At 41.3% G+C, this 19865-nt stretch overlaps 1 protein-coding gene across 16 annotated transcripts in view; it reads right to left on the reverse strand.

Annotated features, from left to right (window-relative positions):
- The window catches only part of CADPS (calcium dependent secretion activator), a 476502-nt gene that overhangs the window by 361904 nt on the left and 94733 nt on the right, over positions 1-19865 (reverse strand). For all 16 annotated transcript variants that reach the window (XM_060631484.3, XM_081794958.1, XM_060631486.3 and 13 more), the window contains exon 2: positions 6204-6317. In XM_060631484.3, coding sequence (XP_060487467.1) covers positions 6204-6317 — 114 coding nt within the window. The remainder of the gene's footprint in view (positions 1-6203; positions 6318-19865) is intronic.

The following is a 19865-nucleotide window of genomic DNA, read 5'->3' on the forward strand; positions in this document are numbered from 1 at the left end:
CATATCAGTTGGTCAGCATGGTGTCTGTAATGGTGCCTCTTACCTTCACGAAGTAACGTCATAAGAGTTAGCTGTTATTTTTAAACAGAATATCATGTAGCCATGGAAAAAGACAATATTTTTTAATGAGCATCAAAAGGTGTCCTGAAATACTGTTAAAGCAGATAATTCCAAAGGTAAGGTGAAGTTGGGGGATAGGAGTATGACCCTGGACTGAGAACAGGATAGGAAATAAAACTGATGAGAATATGTCCTAAGTGTGAGTTTTGCAGAGATAGGAAAGAAATTAAAACCCACTGTGCTAAATGACACAACTGGTTTAGCAATATTTTGTAGGAGTTCCCCTGATAGTCTTAATTTGGAAATCAAATAGCTATCTTCATGTGTATAGACACATTAAAAATACCTGAAAAGATACATACCAAAATTTAATAGTAGTTGTCTAGCATGATGGGATTATGGGTGGTTTTCCAACCATGGGCTTTAGGGTTGTTTTCTACATGGTCTATTTTTATAATCTATATATCACATAGTTATCATTTTTATATTATGTTTTACTTTAAGATCACTTAAAACACCTCTTCCTACATGGAAAAACTTACATACTTTATCTTCATCGAGACAAGGAGGATGTTAGTTTCTAAAATAAAATGACCTTTGGATCGGAAAGGTATCTTTCATCAAAAAGTAAAAGATCCTGGGGCAAACTTCAGAAGCAGATCTGGGACCCAGACCCGTGGTAGGGAGCAGTAGCTTAGCAACAAAAGCAGCTCCGCTTCCTAGTTCTAGACCCTGGCCCCCCACATCGACTTTGTACTCCCCACCCTACCTCATGCCCAGGGCCTGAAACTAGGGAGGGGATTGATTCTATCAACTTTCAATTCTCTCCTACTGTTTCTATGCAGCAGACGTGTGTGGACCGCCAGTCTCCTCCTCTAACCTTAATATAGTTATGATGTTACTTTCCAGGTGCCATATTTAGGGTGAGGTTGTGTGTGTGTGTGTGTGTGTGTGTGTGTGTGTGTGTGTGTGTGTGTAATTTAGTCCTGACAACAACTGTGCACAGAGGTCCTAGTACAGAGAAAGTACCTGAGGCTCAGACTTGGCCGAGGTCCCCCAGCCAGTGTGCAGAGGAACTAGAATTCAATGCCACATCTTTCAGACACAAAACATCCTCCGAATCACTCTGACCTCTGCCCCTCCTTCCTTGCTCTGCGTTCCCCTCGGAACAAATGTCTTTACACTGGGTAGTTACTCTTCTCCCAGGGATACATCTGTTGGAAGGCCACTGAGGGGTTACAGTGGTTTTTACGTACTGGAAAATACAGAGCTTCATTTCAGAAAAATAGCCAGATTTGACCTGACTACCACTTTTCTTAGATAAAAAAAAAAAAAAATAAGTCCACCATAGAGACTGAACACAGTATGTCACCCAGTGTTGAAGACACCTGTAGTTTGTGCCTGCCACGTGTCCTCCCCTGCTGATAATAGTCCCTCAGTCTGAGAATGTCTGTGCCACTGCACACGGCCTCAGAGGGACTGTTAGGCATGGGAGCGTGTCCTTCCTCAGCCATGTGGCAGGTTGGAACCTGAGGTTGGCCAGTGAGACTTCCCCTTGTGGGTTTCAGATCCAGAGCGGGATGGCACAAGAATGGAGTCGGGTTGGCGGAGATTTAGACCAATGATGGGGTGCCACTATAAGGCCACCCGCTTCCTGAAATTGAGCGGCCAGGGTTCCCTCTTTTCTGGAGCTTGGCTATTTCCTTTAATCACTCTTGTTGCTGTTATTATTGTTGTGCTGTTATACTATCATCATCATCATCATCATCATTATCATCATCATTGCTTAATTTAACCAGCTGGTCAGTTCTTGCTGCTAGCAACTGCAAAATTCTTTTCTTTTTAAATGTTCATTTATTTATTTTGAGAGCGAGAGCGTGCAAACAGGGGAGGGGCAGAGAGAAAGGGAGAGAGAGCATCCCAAGCAGCCTCTGTGCTGTCAGTGCAGAGCGTTGACATGGAGCTTGAACTCACAAACCGTGGGATCATGACCCAAGATGAAGTCGAATCAGACACTTAACCGATTGAGCCACCCAGGCAACCCCAAAATTCTGTCTTCTACAACAAAGTTAGTTTGACAAAACCACCCAGGACTGTGTTAGAGATTGGCTAAGAACAAAACAAAACAGAGCAAAACAAAACAAACTCAATCAGAGCAGCTTCACTGGCTGAAGCCCAGATATCAGCTGTAAAGTTCTAAAATGGGTATGTGTGGCACCCGGGTGGCTCAGTCGGTTAAGGGTCTGACTTCATTTCGGGTCATGATCTCACAGCTTGTGGGTTCGAGCCCCGCGTCGGGCTCTGTGCTGACAGCTCAGTGCCTGGAGCCTGCTTCACATTCTGTCTCCCTCTCCTTCTGCCCCTCCCCCGCTCATACTCTATCTCTCTCAAAACTAAATACACATTAAAAATTTTTTTTAAATAGGGGTGTGTGCATCTCTGCCTCCCACCAACCCCCATGTGTCCTTCCAGGGAGGCCCTGAGTGACAGAGGTTTTGTAAAATTTTTCCATCTACTTCTTTGCTCTGATGCCAGGACTGGCATGTGAAGAGCCAAAATGAAGCAGGGAAATGGGGGATAAGGGCGAGAATGCAAGGTGAGAGGGCTTACGGCATAGACATCTGTCTTAAAAGCACTGAGAGTTAGAGTTGTCCTAAACCCACTGTGTGAGTTACGGAGAAATGGGTGAGCTCTCTGATGTCTCAGGACCACAGCTGTAAGAAGGGGATGGAGTTGCCCAGCCGGATCTCCCAGATCTCGGAGCAAGCACCCACTTCAACGCCCAGCTCTCAAAGCCGGAATGGAGGAGATTATAGGATTAATCTGCTGCCTGCCTGATCGGCTTTGACGATCAAGGCCGCCAGGAAAGGATAAAATAAACCTGCATGCTCTCAGGAGCCAGAGGGAATCCTGGCTCCCTTTATCCCAGCCCAGATCAGGTCACAGGCCCGAGTGGCTTGATGCTAATGCTGGCCAGCGGGGTTCAGACTGGGCTGGATGGGCACAGATAGAAAAGGGACAGAGCCTACTCACTCCTTTCATCTAAAAAATTTTTCTTTACTACTCTAGTGTGCTGAAAAACTATTACTGCCTTAGCAAAACAAGGCCAATGACTGAAATGACTTATTCTAGTAGAATCTTTTCAGAACTGTTTGAGGAAAAGTTGTTTCCATATGTCATTACCATTGGCAAACTGGGATGTGAAGGTGTGGTATGGTGGGGTGGAATATGTGTGAGTGTGTGTGCGTGTGCGTGTGAGAGAGAGAGAGAGAGAGAGAGAGAGAGAGAGAGATCGGGTGATTGGGTTTTAGGAGGATATCTATTGGTTTTGCCAGCAAAGCATACATTCCAACATTCTTCTTCTGGTAGAAAGCACCCTAATTTCTCAATGAGAAACCACTGCACTCTCACTCTAGATGGTTCCAGTGTAGTTGAGACTGCTCATAGGCTCCAGAGGCGGTATCTGTCAAAGCACTGATCCCCTGGTCTAGTCCAGCCTCCATCTGTCGTGACTGGCTCCAGAAAGGCCACACGACCCATGACAGCCCAACCAAGTCACCTGGGGCCTTTTGCTGGGGCTCTCAGCAAAGAGGTATTCTCTTTGCTGATGTGGTTGCTAAGCTGGTAGGGCAAGACCGGAATCTTCCAGAGTCCTTCACATGCAGAGAACCACCCTAAGAATAAAACCAACACAGGGAGGAACAAAGCTGAGGTATGGGGAGAAAGATACCCATCTTGCTGGCATCTTTGGAGTCTCTGGATCCAGCCACAGCTGAAACCAGGTCTATTCCTAGACTATTAAGTTGCTTGAGCAAATAAATCTCATTTTTGGCTTAAGCCAGTTTGACCTAGGTGTCTGTCATTTGTAATCCAAAGAGTCTTGACCCAGACAGATACTGACAGGAAAGCAATTGGATCCTGGAGTAAGGTGGAGAAAGAAATCCTAGCTTCTCCCCTGCCCAAGAGTGAAGGGGGAGGGAGAAATGGAAGAGTAATGAACTTGGAGCTCTCCCAAGTTAAGTGTTGATCTTGAACCTTTGATTATGGACTTTTGCTTCAGTGGATTAGACTTCCCGGGAACAAGCATCCCAAGACTCTCGAAACTTTACTAATGAATACAGTAAATAATTAATACCCTACATTATTTCCTGTCACTCAAATCTTAACTATTCAGTGATTTCTCAATGCCTGTATTCTCACCAGACTAAAAAGAAGCTCTTTCAAATAAACTAGCTACTATAGAAAAAAAAATACCGGGGTCACTATAGATATAATGGCAATTTCCAGAGACTCATTAACACATTGATAACTATTATTTTCAGTTAATTAATACAAAGAAATGGCATTTCCTTTTAATTTATGTCATTAGTCAAATGAGCTTTCTAATTAAGATTTGCAATCTACAAATTTACAAACTGGTGAATAACTCTAAACATGGAGAATTATTGCTAAGGTCTGCCTGGCCTGAACTGGCTTTCAGAACTTGAAAAAAAGGGGGGGAAATTAATTTCATTCCCTGGTGGTTTCTCCACAAAATCTTCTGTTAAATAGATTCAAGATATTCATTGCCATACCATCATCATGGTTCTGAATGTCATTTCCACATTGCATTGAATTCAACTGAAATATTGCATCACATAAGATAAAGAATTAAGTCTGACACTTATCGGCAATAATATTATTTGTAAAATGAAAAAAAAGCTTAAATTTGACAACTATAAAAATGAACCAGACTTCTAAAACAAACCCAAACAGAAATTTCATTGAGAAAATGTGTAAAATGAGTCTGTGGCTGGACCCAGCAAACATCACAGAGACAAAGACTGTTTACTGTTAAACAGTAATTAGCAAACCAGTCAATAGTATTTGCACAAAATCTAATTGCAGTCTTGCTCTACTCTCTTCATGAAAAAAGCCAAGTACTTTAGCACGTGGGAAGGAGAGTTTTACTGAATCAATCAACTAACATTGGAGTGCCCGATGGGCAGAAGCATGTGTGTGGAGCACAGCAGAGCAGAAGCACCAGTGTTTTTATTTTGAAAATGTTTGGTACCTAATAATTAAAAACAGAGAGGAAAGAAAGAAGAAAATCCGTGAAGTGATCCCATGGAAAAAAAATCAGAGTCTGGTGGATTCCTTTATACTTAGTTTATTGTTATTACCTTGAATTGCATATGGCAGGATGCCATGCGTTTTTCAATGCTTGGCAGTTGGTTTCTAATGCTTTTAACCTAGCCTTGACAATGGGTATAACATTTGGGGCATACGATCCCAAATACAGAGAATATCTGGTTCACATGAAAACAAATGTCTTTTAATGACCATATAGTAACTTTTGAAAAATATGCACATCAGGCAAACATTGCCCATAGGAAGGGATGGTATATCGACTCCACTAATAATGTATACACAATAGCCAATGTGCACATTATGGAAGAATAATTATAAGTTTTAAATATACTAGTAGAATTCCAAAATCTGACTTGATTGGTACATAAACCTCTGAGGATGACAGGTGAAAATTCCCTTGTGATGTATATTCAGGATATGTTCTCTCACTTATAGGTTTTCTCTTAAGAAGAGTACTGCACTTTGGATGGGGTTCTAACTCATAGAAAAGAACTCACAGCACCATTTTAATAGAAAGAACAAGGAAGCGAGTGAAGGCGCCATCTTAGAAGATGTTAACATCCTTTAGAAGGGGTGGAGTTGGTAGGAAAAAAGCTCCCAACTCAGTTCAAGTCTTAGCTTGTGGCACTGTAACAGCTGTGCGACTTGGAGTAACTGACCTAACCTCTCACAGCCTCAGATGCCTTACTGGTAAGATGGGAATAATATCGGGACCTAACTCACAAGACTGTTGTACAGACTAAACAAGAAATCATACATAAAACAGGCAATGTGCAGAGTGTTTCGCATACAGTATCTTGTTTAGTGGGTACACAAGTGGGTTTGCTTTAGTTTTCCCCAAACAAAATGCTGTTATTTCTAAAAACCGTAACCAAACATCAACCCGTTTGCCTCGGGGGTGGGGGGATGGTTCTGTAGGAGGCCAAGGCTGCTGTTCCCACTGAACAATAGTCTGGCAATTCTGGGCTTTAGGCTTGGGCAGTCTTAACCTTCTTCTGCATGGTGAGTCTTACCTCATAGTAACTCTGGACGGCGTTCATGAAGGCTTCATCAGCCACAATCTGGGTTTCCCCATTGAGGAAAGCCTGAAACCGGTCCTTGACTGTTTGCAACTGCTGTTTGCTGATCTGTAAGGAACAGAGAAAGAGAGAACAGTGAGGACTTGTTCTAGACAAGGATTGTGATTGCTTTCCGTGGAAGATGCCAGTCCCATCGGTGTGCTAGACCTGGCTTGTATGGGTTCGCACTAGCTGACTGTTACATTTGCAGGAATTTTGTGAGGTGGTTGTTTACTAAAAAATACATAAATACATAAATTGTTAAAAAATTATATTGAAAACAAAGGCAACGCATATTCAAAAGTCATTGCTTCCTGATCATTTTACCATTACCTGTGCTTTTGAGGTTATTAACATCTATTGTATTTGTAGGGTGGAAATGATAGATAATGGGTGCTACCATATACCTCTTCCCAACCCCACATTCTGTGACACCTTGTTGGAAGCCAGATATCAACCAGGATGGGAATATTTACACCATGGAAATTGGCAAATGCTATATAAGTCATGTGTTCTTGGCTTGTTTTTTTTGTTTTGTTTTGTTTTGCTTTTCGTGAGAGAGGGTTGTTGTTGAACAAACCACCACACAGGCACCTCAGGTGGTCTTATATACCCTGCTTTCCAAATCTATAGTCATCAAAACAGTACAGTATTAGCATAAAAACAGACATAGAGACCACAGGACAAAATTGAGAACCCAGAAATAAACTCATGAATATACAGGCAATGATAACTGACAAGGACACCAAGATACTCAGTGGGGAAGGGACAATCCCCTCAATAAATGATGCTGGAAAAACTGGATATTCACACCCAAGAGAAAGAAATTGGACCCCCTATCTTACACCACTCACAAAAATTAACTTTAAGTGAATTAAAGACTTAAATGTAAGACTCAAACTGTAAAACCATTAGAAGAAAACACAGGGCAAAACCTCCTTGACATCGGTCTTAGCAATGAATTTTGGATATGACATCAAAAGCTCAAGCAACAACAGCAAAAATCAACAAGTGGGACTACATGAAGCTAAAAATCTTCTTCACAGCAAAAAAAAAAAAAAAAAAAAAAAAAACAATCAGCAAAATAACGAGGCAATTTATAGAATGGGAGAAAATATTTGCAAACCATCTACCTCATAAGGGGTTAATATCCAAAATCTATAAGGAACTCATATAAAAGCAAAAAACCACAAAAAATCCAATGAAAAAATGGGTAGAAGACTTGATTAAACATCTTTCCAAAGAAGACATACAAATGACCAACAGGTACATGAAGGGATACTCAACATCAGTTATCAGAGAAATGCCAATCAAACCCACTATATCTCATCACCTCACACCTGTTTGAATGGTTATCATAAAAACAACAACAACAACAACAACAACAAGAAATAACAACTGTTGGCAAGGCTGTAGAGAAAATGGAACCCCTGTTCCATACTGTTGATGGGAATGTAAACTGGTACAGCCACTATGGAAAATAACATGGAGTTTCCCCAAAAAATTAAAAACAGAAGTGCTATACGATCCAGCAATCCCATTTTTGGGTATACATCCCAAGGAAAGGGAATCACTATTTGAAAGAAATAGTGGCACCCCTACATTCATTGCAGCATATTCACAATAGCTGAGACATGGAAACAACCAAAGTGATCACTGATGTTTGAACACACACACACACACACACACACACACACACACACACACACTTGATTATTATTCATAAAAGAGAAAGAAATCCTGCCATTTGTGACAACATGGATGGACCCAGAAGGGATTATGCTAAATGGAATAAGGCAGACAGAGAAAGACAAATACTGTTATGTTCTTGCTTACATATGGAATCTGAAAAATGTTGAGCTCAGAGAAATAGAGAGTGGTTGCCAGCATCTCAGGGGTGGGAGAAATGGGGAGATGTTGACCAAAGCATACAAACTTCCAACTATAAGATGTAAGTTTTGGGGGATTTAATGCACAGCATGGTGACTATAATTAACAGTACTGTCTTACATACTTGAGTGTTGTTAAGAGAGTAGGTTCCACAGCCCTTTGTTCTAACTACTTGTTAGTTATGATTAAATTTGTTAGATGATATGTCTCTTTTTGTTATTTGTTCATTGATGTCTCCCCAGGGCCAACTTAGTGCTTTACACAAGACAGGCACTCCATAAGCGCTTTGCTGAATAAATGAAGGCGGTGCACGAAAGAAATCTTGGAATATCCTTTAATCAGTTCTAATTTGTATGAAAAGAAAGTCAGCTAAAAACTTTGCCGTTTTTACTATTATTTATAAAAAGTTATACTCTATAAATTGATAATGGGATACTGTGTCTAACTGTTATAGAAGAAAGCTTAAAAGAGATCATTCTGGTCCTAGCTCCATCAACCATGGTGTCATCTTGGAAAAGTCACTTATGTCCTCTGAATTGGCCAGAGAGTTAAAAGCCCTTCTGGAATAAGGCTAGTTTAACAAGTAAATGTTATACCATCATTATTTATCTCACTTGGAAAATGGTGATAATTCTAATTATGGCCTTGGCATAGTAATAGCTATTTGATAACATAATATGAGTTCTTTTTTAAAATTTTGAGTTTCTGTATTCATTAATGCACTGATTCATTTAAAACATTTTGTTTATTTATCTTAAGTAATCTCTATACCCAACGTGGGGCTTGAACTCACAACCCAAATATCGAGAGTCACCTGCTCCACTGAGCCAGCCAGGCACCCCATTTCTATATACATTTCAAGTGCTTTCATCATTAGAATCAATGCAAATCTTGCTAGTAGAAAATAATGTTTAGAGCTATAGGACACTGAAGACTGGCTTGAGTTTTGATTCAATCAGGAAACAAGGAGTAGAGTTTTGAGAAGGGACAGAGGTGGGATCTGGGGTGCTTTAACTGATTTTGTAACTTTGGAAAAAGTGAGACTAGTGAAGTTAGGGGCAAATGTAAAAGAGGTAGGTTTTTAACAGATTGATATTTGTCATGTCCTAGAGTACCACTGTCTCAGGTTAGCCACGTGTATAATTTTACATTTTCTGCACGTCTCACTTTAAAAAGTATCAAAAAGTAAGTGAAATAAATATTAATACACTTTGTGGAAGCCAATATGTCAAAAATATTATTTTACATATAGTCATCATAGAAATGGTTAATGAGATATTTTACGTTCTCTCTTTATACTATATCTTTGAACTCTGGTGGTATTTTACACCCATAGTATATCGCAATTCAGAATCACCACACCGCAAGTGTGCAATAGCCACGTGTGGCTGGCGGTCACCGCTTTGGACAGCCGGTCCTAGAGCATGGTATGAACACACTGCTAAGCCGTATAGACTTTCCTGGTCTGACCCAGGATGTGAGGATCCAAGGATACTGGTATCACTGGAGTTGTACAGAAAAAATCAGAGTTATTTATATGCATTTGAAAACATTTCAACTGAATTATTGGGCACCAGTTGATTTTCTCGTAAAAATGACACCAGAACATAAATTTCTATCAAGTAGTTCAGCCTTCACTGGCCTAAGTCACAAATCCTTACAGTATAGTATAGTACCAACCAAGGCATCTCACAGAATTTACATGCAGAATTCCTTCTAACACTGGGTTAATACCAAATCTGCACGATTTGGGGGGTGGGATGGAGTGGAGTAATGGAACAGGAGAGGGAGTGGCCACCAATACCCCTTGCTTTTGCCTTAAATCTCAAGGGATGGAAATAAAAGTAGGCACACACCATCTGAATGATGAAGATTGATTGTTGACCCAAGCCAAATCCATTATCACTCTAACCTTTGTTAAATAAGCAGAGTACTCAGTTCTTCAAGAAATATTTACGGAGCATCTATTACCTGCCTGGTTCTACCCCATGTCCTGAGGTATCAGTGGTCAATAAAAACAATTCAACCTCTGACCTCAGGGGCCAGGGCGAGACAATAGGGAATTCAAGGAAATAAGGGATTGTTTTCAGGGACCTTGTAGTCAAGATGGAGAGGAAAAAAACATACAAAACGACAACAACGACAACCGCACAAAAGTATGTTTTAGGATTTCAGAGGGAAGAGATTACAGAATGTAAAATGCTTAAAAGGAGAAGGACTTCAGGAACATTAACATGAGTCAAATTCAGAGAACATCCGTCATGAAGCCCCATAAAACACCCCCCACTTCCTCGAACACCTCAAGCTCTCAGTGAGAGAGTCAGGGGCACAGATTCTAGAGGCAGAGCTATGCTTATGGCTGGGTTTTGATGCCTGCCAGTCCAAGTTCACTATTTTCCCTCATCACTAATTAAACAAGCAAATCACGTATTTAGTTACCTCACTCACCGTGTCTCACTGGGCAAAGGACTAAGCTCTCTACATCTCAGTGTTTTCATCTGTAAAACAGGGCCATTACTGACCTCATAGGATTGTTGTGAAGTCTAACTGGAGGTAAGTGACATATTCACTGCATAACCTGGTACAGCATGAATGATCAATAAACAGTAGCTGCTGTGATGATTAATCCTCAGCTTAGAGGCTTTACGCATACTGCTTCCTTGAAAAAGCATGCCTATGGGAAAATTCCAGACGTGTCTTCAAAATGCAACCCCATGCTCCTTCCCAGACTTTTCTGGATGGAGGTGGCTACTTTCTCAGTACTTTGTTCACAGTCCTGAGGGTACATGTGTCATACTGCAAAGTAGTTTATTTAGATGCCAGAGCTCAGAGTCAGGGTCAGGAGTCAGGATTTGAGAACACAGATGGGGTCAAAGGGATATGGACTCAAATCCTGGTGATAATACTCATTTCCAAGGGTAACCTTGGGCAAACTGATTTCCTTAAGCCTCAGCTCTTCATGTATAAAATAGAATTCTAAGTCCTACTCCCAGGGTTGCTGGAAAGATAAGAAGAACATAGGAGGATGTGCCTAAGGAGCTTAGCATGCTGCCTGGCACAGAAAGAGTCAAATCATACAGGGTAGACCAGAAACCAAATGGCCTTGAGGCCCCGCATGATGTAGTCTCTGTCTATTGCTGGCTTTGTTTTGTCTTACTCTGCTCTCCTCTTACTCAGCTCCAGCCACAGTGGCCTCTCTTTCTCAAGCGTGCCCCATGTTTCTTCCCTGAGAGCCTTTGCACTTGCCATTGCCCCTGTCTGGGATGCTCTGCCCTTGATCTTCCCGTGGCTGCCACCTACTCACCTTTAGGGCTCAGCCTGCCTAGCATGTCATAGGAAAGTTTTCCGTGACCACCCTGTCTACAGGAGTGCTGCCCTAAGCTGATGTGGGTCCTGTGCAATGCCTTCGCAGCCATTATTATACTCAGCATTTAACTTCTCTAAGATAAGTTTATTTAGCTGAATTATAACATGCGCATGGGAAAACCTATGTCATAAGCACAGAGCCTGAGAAATCTTCACAAAGTGAACTTTCTAATAGACCCGATTCTCCTTATCAAGGTAAAGAACATTACCTGGACCCCAGAAGCTCCTGCATGTCCCCTCCAAATCATTGCCCCTCTCCAAAGGGTATCACTAGCCTGACCTCTATCAGCAGAGATTCGTTTTGATGGTTTTGAACTTGACGTCAGTGCCATCGTGTATTATGAGATTCTGCTGTGTGGCTGGGGGTAGCAATACCTTGTTCATCCTCATTGCTGAGTAGTATTTCATTTTATGACTCTACCACTATTTGTTTACTCTCCAGCTGAGGGACATTTGGGCCTTCTTCCTTAATTTTAAAATTGTGCTTGCTTGTCATTACCTATCTCCGCCTAAGAATATAGGTTTCATGTGCATGAGAACCACATCTATCTTGTTTACTGCTGTGCTTTTAGTGCCTGGCACAAAATAGGTTCTAACCAAATATTTCTTGAGTGAAAACATGGACTTATCAACTATTTAATGTATACCAGGCACCATGTTAGGCTCTGCGGATATGAAATGACCAAGGTACGATCTTAGCTCTCAGTTCTCTTACTCTCCCATATTCACCTTTGATTCCTTAGCACCCTTTGGCCTTTTGCACACCTTTTGAGTGAGTGCAAACCTCACTTAGGAGCTCACATAAATAGCCAATCTGTGGGTTAATCTCTGGTTTAAAGTTAACCGACCTAGATAGGATTGAACATGGAAGGTGACCTTGCATGAACACACTGAAATAATTGGCCCAGAGAAGCTGACAGTACAACACCAAATAGACAAACAGACTTCCATGGGCCACTTACAAACAGAACTCTCTCTCCTAAGATAGAAGTCCATCTAAAAGCACTCAAAATGGATAGAAGCCACTTGTGCATCAGATCAGAATTCGGAATGGAAGTAATGAGTTCCAAGAGCAGAAAACTTGAAAAGATGAAAGGTAATTATTGCAGAGGAAAGAGCTGTAGCAGGCTTTGCTGCAACTACTGAAGCATTCTTGGTTCAATCCACCTCATTAGGCAGGGCCTGAAAATTCCCACTGTGTTTCAGACAGTGTGTAATTTACTGCACATTCTGGAGAAGCATGATATGGAATATACCAGGAAGAGAAACTCGCATGTGCTAAGGGCTGGTCTCCAGAGAGGCAGTGCCGAAGTCAGAGCAAGCACAGGCCAAATCCTGGCTTTGATACAAGTCTTAGGGCAAGGAGTTGACTTTGGTTTTCTCCTCTATACATGGGAGATCTTAACTACCTTACAGGCTTTTTGTGAGATCACATACGCAAGGCAGATAGCATAGTATCTGGCATAGAGTAAGACTGGTAAATAAAAACAACATAGTATTATTGTTATGATTTAGTTTTGCCTTTTTCCTGTCATTAATCTTTTATGTTCTTCAATGCTTTCTTTCCCTCTGTTTATTCAGTCTTCTGAAGTTACTTTTATGTGGTGTTTTTCGTCCCCTCTTCCTTGGTCCTTCCATTTTAGAGGCTGAAAAGCCACGCACTCTTTTCCCATCTCCCAGCTCTATGGAGACATGCAACAGGGATAGAAAACCACTTGGGGTCCTCTGGAAAAGCTTTTGAATAAAATCCTTACAGAAAGGAACCTGCCTGTTGACATAACCCTTTCCTCGGGTCAAGAGCATCATAGAGATTCTGGCCCTTATACTTTTGAGGGGTTGAGCAAATGTTTGGAAACACCTATCTCTGCCCTTCTTGTTATGCGAGAAAAAATGAGTCTTGATTTTTGTTGTCGTTCAAATCATTTTGTGCTTTCTCTTTCTTGCAGACACATGCTTTTCCAATGGATACCTGAGGCTTTCCCTAGGCATGAAAGAAAGCATTCTTACTAAGGTGCTTATTGCTTCCTATGGTTCCTATCACAGCAGCAACTGCATTATAAAAGAGGGAGAAGCAATATTTACCCTGAAAGAATGAATCTGAAATGGTAGCATTCCAAGCATAGGCTGTAGGTAGGAGGAAAGTTGTTTTGGGGTGTAAGGAGATCTTCCATTTATACACATAACTGAAGTCCTTCCCTAACATAAAAGGTAAGCATTGAATATTACAATCTAATAATATGAGCTAAGCTTTTTCTTTTTTTCTTGGAAACTGAAGTATAGTTGACATGCAATGTTATTTTAGAAGTTTATTTAGTTTTGAGAGAGAGAGATAGCGAGTAGGGGAGGGGCAGAGAGATAGGGTGACACAGAATCCAAAGCAGGCTCCAGGCTCCCAGCTGTCAGCGCAGAGCCTGACGCGGGGCTCAAACTCAAGAACTGTGAGATCGTAACCCGAGTTGAGGTTGGACGCTTAACTGACTGAGCCACCCAGGCACCCAACACACAATGTTATTTTAGTTTCAAGCATACAACATGGTGATTCAACAACTCAAAACCTGGTGCTGTGCTCATGTCAGGTGTAACTATCTTCTGTCACCATACAATACTATTACACTATCATGGACTATATTCCCTGTGCTTTACCCTTCATCCCTGTGATTTATTCCTTCTTTAACTAAAAGCCTGTATCTCCTACTCCCCTTCACCTATTTTTCCCATCCCCCCAGTGTCCTCCCCGCTGGCAACTACCAGGTTGTTCTATTTGCGCATCAGTTTCTACTTTTTACATTTATTTGTTCATTGTTTTTAGATTCCACATATAAGTGAAATCACACGGTATTTGTCTTTCTCTGTGTGCCTTTTCTTTTTAAGAAAGAAATCATTATTTGGGGGAAAAGGAGTTTTTTTAAGTTTATTGATTCATTTTGAGAGAGAGCAAGAGAGAGCAGAGGAGGGGCAGAGAGAGAGAATCTCAAGCAGGCTCTGCGCCGTCCGGCATGGAGCCTGACTCGGGGCTTGAATCCAGGAACTGCGGGATCATGACCTGAGCCGAATGCAAGAGTCAGATGCTTAACCAAAGGAGCCACCCAGGTGCCACGAAAAAAGTAGTCTTTAAAACTCTACTTCATTATAGAAGACTAACAGGAATGTCAAGTCAACAAGCACTTTAAAAACCGTAAGTTAGCCTAGAGAGAGGCGAGCAAGATTTATTTAATTTCTTTTCTTTGAAGGTTATCAAAATTTATGTTGGTCCATTAATTTTATTAAAAAAATAAAATATCCCCTTTCCACAACCAGATTATTGTCTGCCCTAAATAAAGTCTTGATTCTAGGAAATCTAGAAGTTCTATCATCCAAACCACATATTTACTTGTGCACATAAAATTCTTCTCACTTTGTGTATTATGTATATTTAGATAGTGCATTTCAAAAAAGGTGTTTTAAGTGAATTTCATTTATTTGGCTTGAGCGAGAAAAAAAAAACCTTCAAAAGACTTCATCATAGGAAATTATCACTGAATAATTCTGAAATGGAAGTTGAAGGGGCAAGAGTACTAAAGGCAGGAGAAGGTACAATGAGCTGTAACCTGGGACTTCTCTTTGCAACATGGCTACGAATTCCATCATCCAAATAACATCCTCTCCATATACCAACCATACTATGACTTACTTTATATTTTGCCTTGAATATATAGCAAGTCATTTCATTTTTTTTATTTGCAGGGGGGCGGTGCGGGGGGGCACAGGGAGAGAGAGAGAGAATCCCAACCAGGCTCCAGGCTCAGCATGGACACAGGGCTCGATCCCACCACCCTGGGATCATGATCTGAGCCGAAATCAAGAGTTGGATGCTCAACCAACTAAGCCACGCAGGTGCCCCATTGCATTTTTTTAAAAACTGAAACTTGTTCTAAGCAATGGTACCTGTGAAATCATAGGCTTTATGTTCTAGTTATAGTTAAAATAGATAGGTACTATCATCTTGCATACATCTGCCACATTTTAGGGAGTGCTTCCTTAGAAAAGAATTAAAAATCTACTATAGAAGTTCTTGCTCATTAAAAACATTTTTCTGGAATAGCAGCAGCTGAATATCATTAAGTTGTTACCACTTTTTAAAAACTAACTCTGAATTTTTAAACCATTAAGTAACAGAATGACCAACTAGCCATGTTATTCCTAAAGACCAATTTGTTCAGGAGAGAAAGAACACAGGGTTCTGTCCCCTGAGGGAAAGTGACCTTGAGACAACATTAAACATGGGTTAAGCTGGGATTCTCTCAGAAAACAATTACTTAGTACAAGAGGAAAAAAATTAAGAAAACTGAATATAGAAATGGGGTCAGGCTAACGGTTCGATTGGAGATGGGATGAGAGGAGAAAAAGGATAAAGAGAAACGAAAGGAACAGAAGATGCCCTATATACACCGCAGAGCATCTGAAAAGTTGGATCGCGTGTCCTACCCGATTGAAACACATACAGTTTTATATTTTTATTTGTTTAAGTTCATTTATTTATTTTGAGGGAGTGAGAGTGCAAGCAGGGGAGGGGCGGAGAGAGAGAGGAAGAGAGAGAATCCCAAGCAGGTTCCACACTGTCAGCACAGAGCCCAATGTGGGGCTTGGATTTCCAGAAACGTGAGATCATGACCTGAGCCAAAATCAAGAGACAGACACCCAACCGACTGAGCCACCCAGGTGCCCCACCACATACAGTTTTTAAAAACTTAAGAATATACTTTTCTAATTTGGAGGCACTTGGACAATATTCATCTAGATTCTTCTGACAGGGGGCCAAACATGTAATTTTAGGTCCAAAGTCCTCATTAAGAATTCTTCTAGTTGTGGGGTGCCTGGGTGGCTCAGTAGGTTAAGCTTCCGACTTCGGCTCAGGTCATGATCAGACAGTCATGAGTTCAAGCCTCGCATCAGGCTCTGCGCTGACAGCTCAGAGCCTGGAACCTGTTTCAGATTCTGTCTCCCTCTCTTTCTGCCCTCCCCCGGCTCGTGCTCTGTGTTCTCTGTCTCTCAAAAATAAATACACGTTAAAAAATTAAAAAAAAAATAATGCTTCTAGTTGCTACGATTCTCAAACATACTGGTGTCAAGTCTCTTTACACTCCTAAAACTTATTGAAGACGACAGAGACTTTCTGCTTATGCACGTTATGTCTGTTGGTACGTACTTAACAGATATTAAAACTGAGCAGTTTAAAGCGCTCATTAATTCATTACAATAATAATAAACTCATTATGCGTTAACCTAAATAACCCAGTTTTATGAAAATAACTAAATTTTCCAAAGCAAATATTAGTGAAATGAACGGCACCGTTTCATAGTATTGCAAATCTCCTTCGGAGATTAAGAGAAGGCTGTTGGAATCTCATCTCTGTTTCTACATTCAATCTGTTGTGATATGCTGTTTTGGTTGAAGTATGTGAAAAAAAATCTGGCCTCCCACAGATATGTTGATGGAAAAAGGAGAAATATTTTAATAAACGTTCAGATAGATGCAGGGTCTTTGTTGATATTACACCAATGTGCAACCAGTGGTATTTGCTTAAAGATTAGTTGTGTGGAATTGGAAACAATAGTAATGAACTTTTTTGTACCCTCTTACATTAAAAAAATCACTGGTCTTTCCTACTTTTTGAAGCAATCTTTTAACTATGGATGCTTTTTAAAAAAATACCACACATTTGTCCTATGGAAAATACTAGTTCATTAAGTTAGGCAAATATTCCAACTATTGACACATTTCATTACACAATATGTAAAAAAAATCATATTACTTAGAGGCGCCTGGTTGGCTCAGTCGGTTGAGCATCGACTCTTGATTTGGGCTCAGGTCATGATCCCAGGGTCATGGGATCCGATCACACATTGGGCTCTGCCCTGAGTGTGGAGCCTGCTTAGGATTCTCTTTCTCTTTCCCTCCCTCCCTCTGCCCCTCTCCCTGACTTGCCCTCTCTCTCTCTCCAAAAAAAAAAAAAAATCACATTACTTAAAATCACACACAAAAAACTGGGGTGTTGGAAAACTGTCAAGCTTATAGTGATGGACTGAAAGCTCAAACGTTATCATTGGCAAAAAATACTGTCAGCTGTTTTTCTTGAAGTAACAGGCTCCCTTCATTCATTTTCCAGAAAATATCTGCAAAATGCCTACATTTGAATAACCTTGGTTTGTCTATCAGTTGTTCTTTCAAGTAAAATTGACATTGCATCAAACCAAAAAAATGACTAGTTCACTGGGCAACCAGTAACACAAGTCCCTTTTCACATGTGCCAAAGTGCTTGATGGATATTTACTATTTCATCCTACTAATATTAAAAGAGTGGGTACTCCGGGTCAAAAGTTAACACAGTTAATAATTTCCACAGCTTTCTCATGAAGAGTACTCAGTGAACCTGCTAGTTTTTAAACAGTGGGCTCATGGCTAAGAGGAGGACAAGACCGGTGTGGTCGGGCATGAGTGCCTTGGTTTGTGCCAAGGCCCCGGCTGTTTCACTCACCACTGCTTTTGCATCATTAGTGCAGATGTCAGTACAGTTGGGAAAAAAAACAATAGTGTCTTAGTATTATTAGGAAAATCATCCTTGGGGTTTATGGACCACACCTCGGGAACCATTGTGAATCAATGAACCTGACAGCTATTAATGCTGCAAGGCAGTTGGCCAGGAGGAGAGTGGTATAGTCTGATCCTGGAGAAGTAGGTGCAGGGCCCTGTGTGCCAACGTGCGGAGTCTGGGTTTAATTCCAAGCAGGATGGGAAACCACGGAAGTGTTTTAGGCAAGGGAGTGACATGATTTGAAAGCGTGTGGCATCAGGGAACAGTAATGAGTTCTCAGGTTCATTGCAGAATCAGGATAATGTTTCACGCAGGCTGTGGCATCGGAGGAGAGGAGGATTTTGAATAATGTCTAGCATCTCAGCTGGCAGAGATAGGCTCACCGGGAGAAGAGGAAGAGGCAGGGCAAGTGGGAGAAGGGATGAGAAGGGCCTTCCAGATGGCAGTACAAAACGAATGAAGAAAGATGAGAAAGTGTGGGGTCCAGTCAAGGGGAGGCGGTCAGAGTTTCTTCTGCCAACTTATAATTTAGACTCTGCTGATGACGAGAAAGAAGATGGAGAAGAAGAAAGAGGATTAGAGGCTGCTCTCAGTATAAGCATCAAGCATGCACAACAGAGCTGTCCAAAAATAAAGTCACAACAACCTGTTGCAAATGAGACAGTAGATAGTTCCATTTGGCTGGAGCCCAGATTAAAAAGACTAGCGCAGCGACACATGCAATCACTAAACACGATTCTGAATCTTATGAGGTTTAATGGCGAACTTATCTGTCGGAACGATTTCCAGAGAAGAAGCTGAAAAAATCTGAACGCAGTCTTATGTAGAGGTTGTGGAAGATTCTCTAACGTAACACCTCACAAACTGAAACTGGGACCTTCACCGAAGCCGATTTAGGTTAAGAACCTCACTTTGTCAGTCATGACAGCGAGAGAAGGTACGAGTGACCAGCACTCTACTTTTCAGGCTGCTGGAATGTTTGGAGGGATGTGCAGACCTTACTTAACTGGTTCTGACAATCTCCATTCGTGACACAGAATTGCAGAGGAAAAAAAAAATGAGACAAAGTCAGAAGGTGCTCTGCAGCTGGGAAATACTCAAAACACAAGCGTAAACCCTAACATAAATGATGGACTTGAGTTAATAATAATGTACCACTACGGGCTCGTCAATTGTGATTAACAAATGTACCAGGCGAATGCAAGACGATAAACGGGAGACTGTGTGGTGGGGAAAGGGGATATGGAGTATGTGGACACGGTCTTGTACTTTCCACTCGATTTTTCTGCAAAAAAATAAAGTATATTAATTAAGCACATACATGCACACACACACACGGAAACAGATTTTCTATAAAGGAACCCAAATATAGCAGCGCACACAATACAGACCTAGGCCGGCACAACGGAGAACAGAAAATCCCGCCAACTGACGCTTGTCCTAGAATCCAGAAGCAGAAAAGAATAAAAAGCCATCGGTGTTTTGGAGTTGCAGCGCCTCATGGCCAGATGAACCAGCTGGGTCGAACAGAGGTTTCAGGGACATTTTCTGCACCCACAAACGAGTGCTAGCTTATTAAAATGGAATTTATCATTGATTCCATTCCTCTCCACGAGATTTTGTGTTACTGATATTTTAAAGGCATGAGTGATTCCCCCTACCGCATCTGACAGAGACACTTTTGGTTCCTTTTGGAGGCAGCCGAGAGCGTGAACTTCCCTCAAGGTGAGTCACATCACTTGTCCTGTCAAGGTACAGGCAGTGTTTATTTCATGCCTTGGTAAGCATG

The sequence above is a fragment of the Panthera onca genome, chromosome A2 (genome assembly GCF_046562875.1).
Source record: "Panthera onca isolate mPanOnc1 chromosome A2, mPanOnc1 haplotype 2, whole genome shotgun sequence".
Taxonomy (NCBI): Eukaryota; Metazoa; Chordata; class Mammalia; order Carnivora; family Felidae; genus Panthera; species Panthera onca.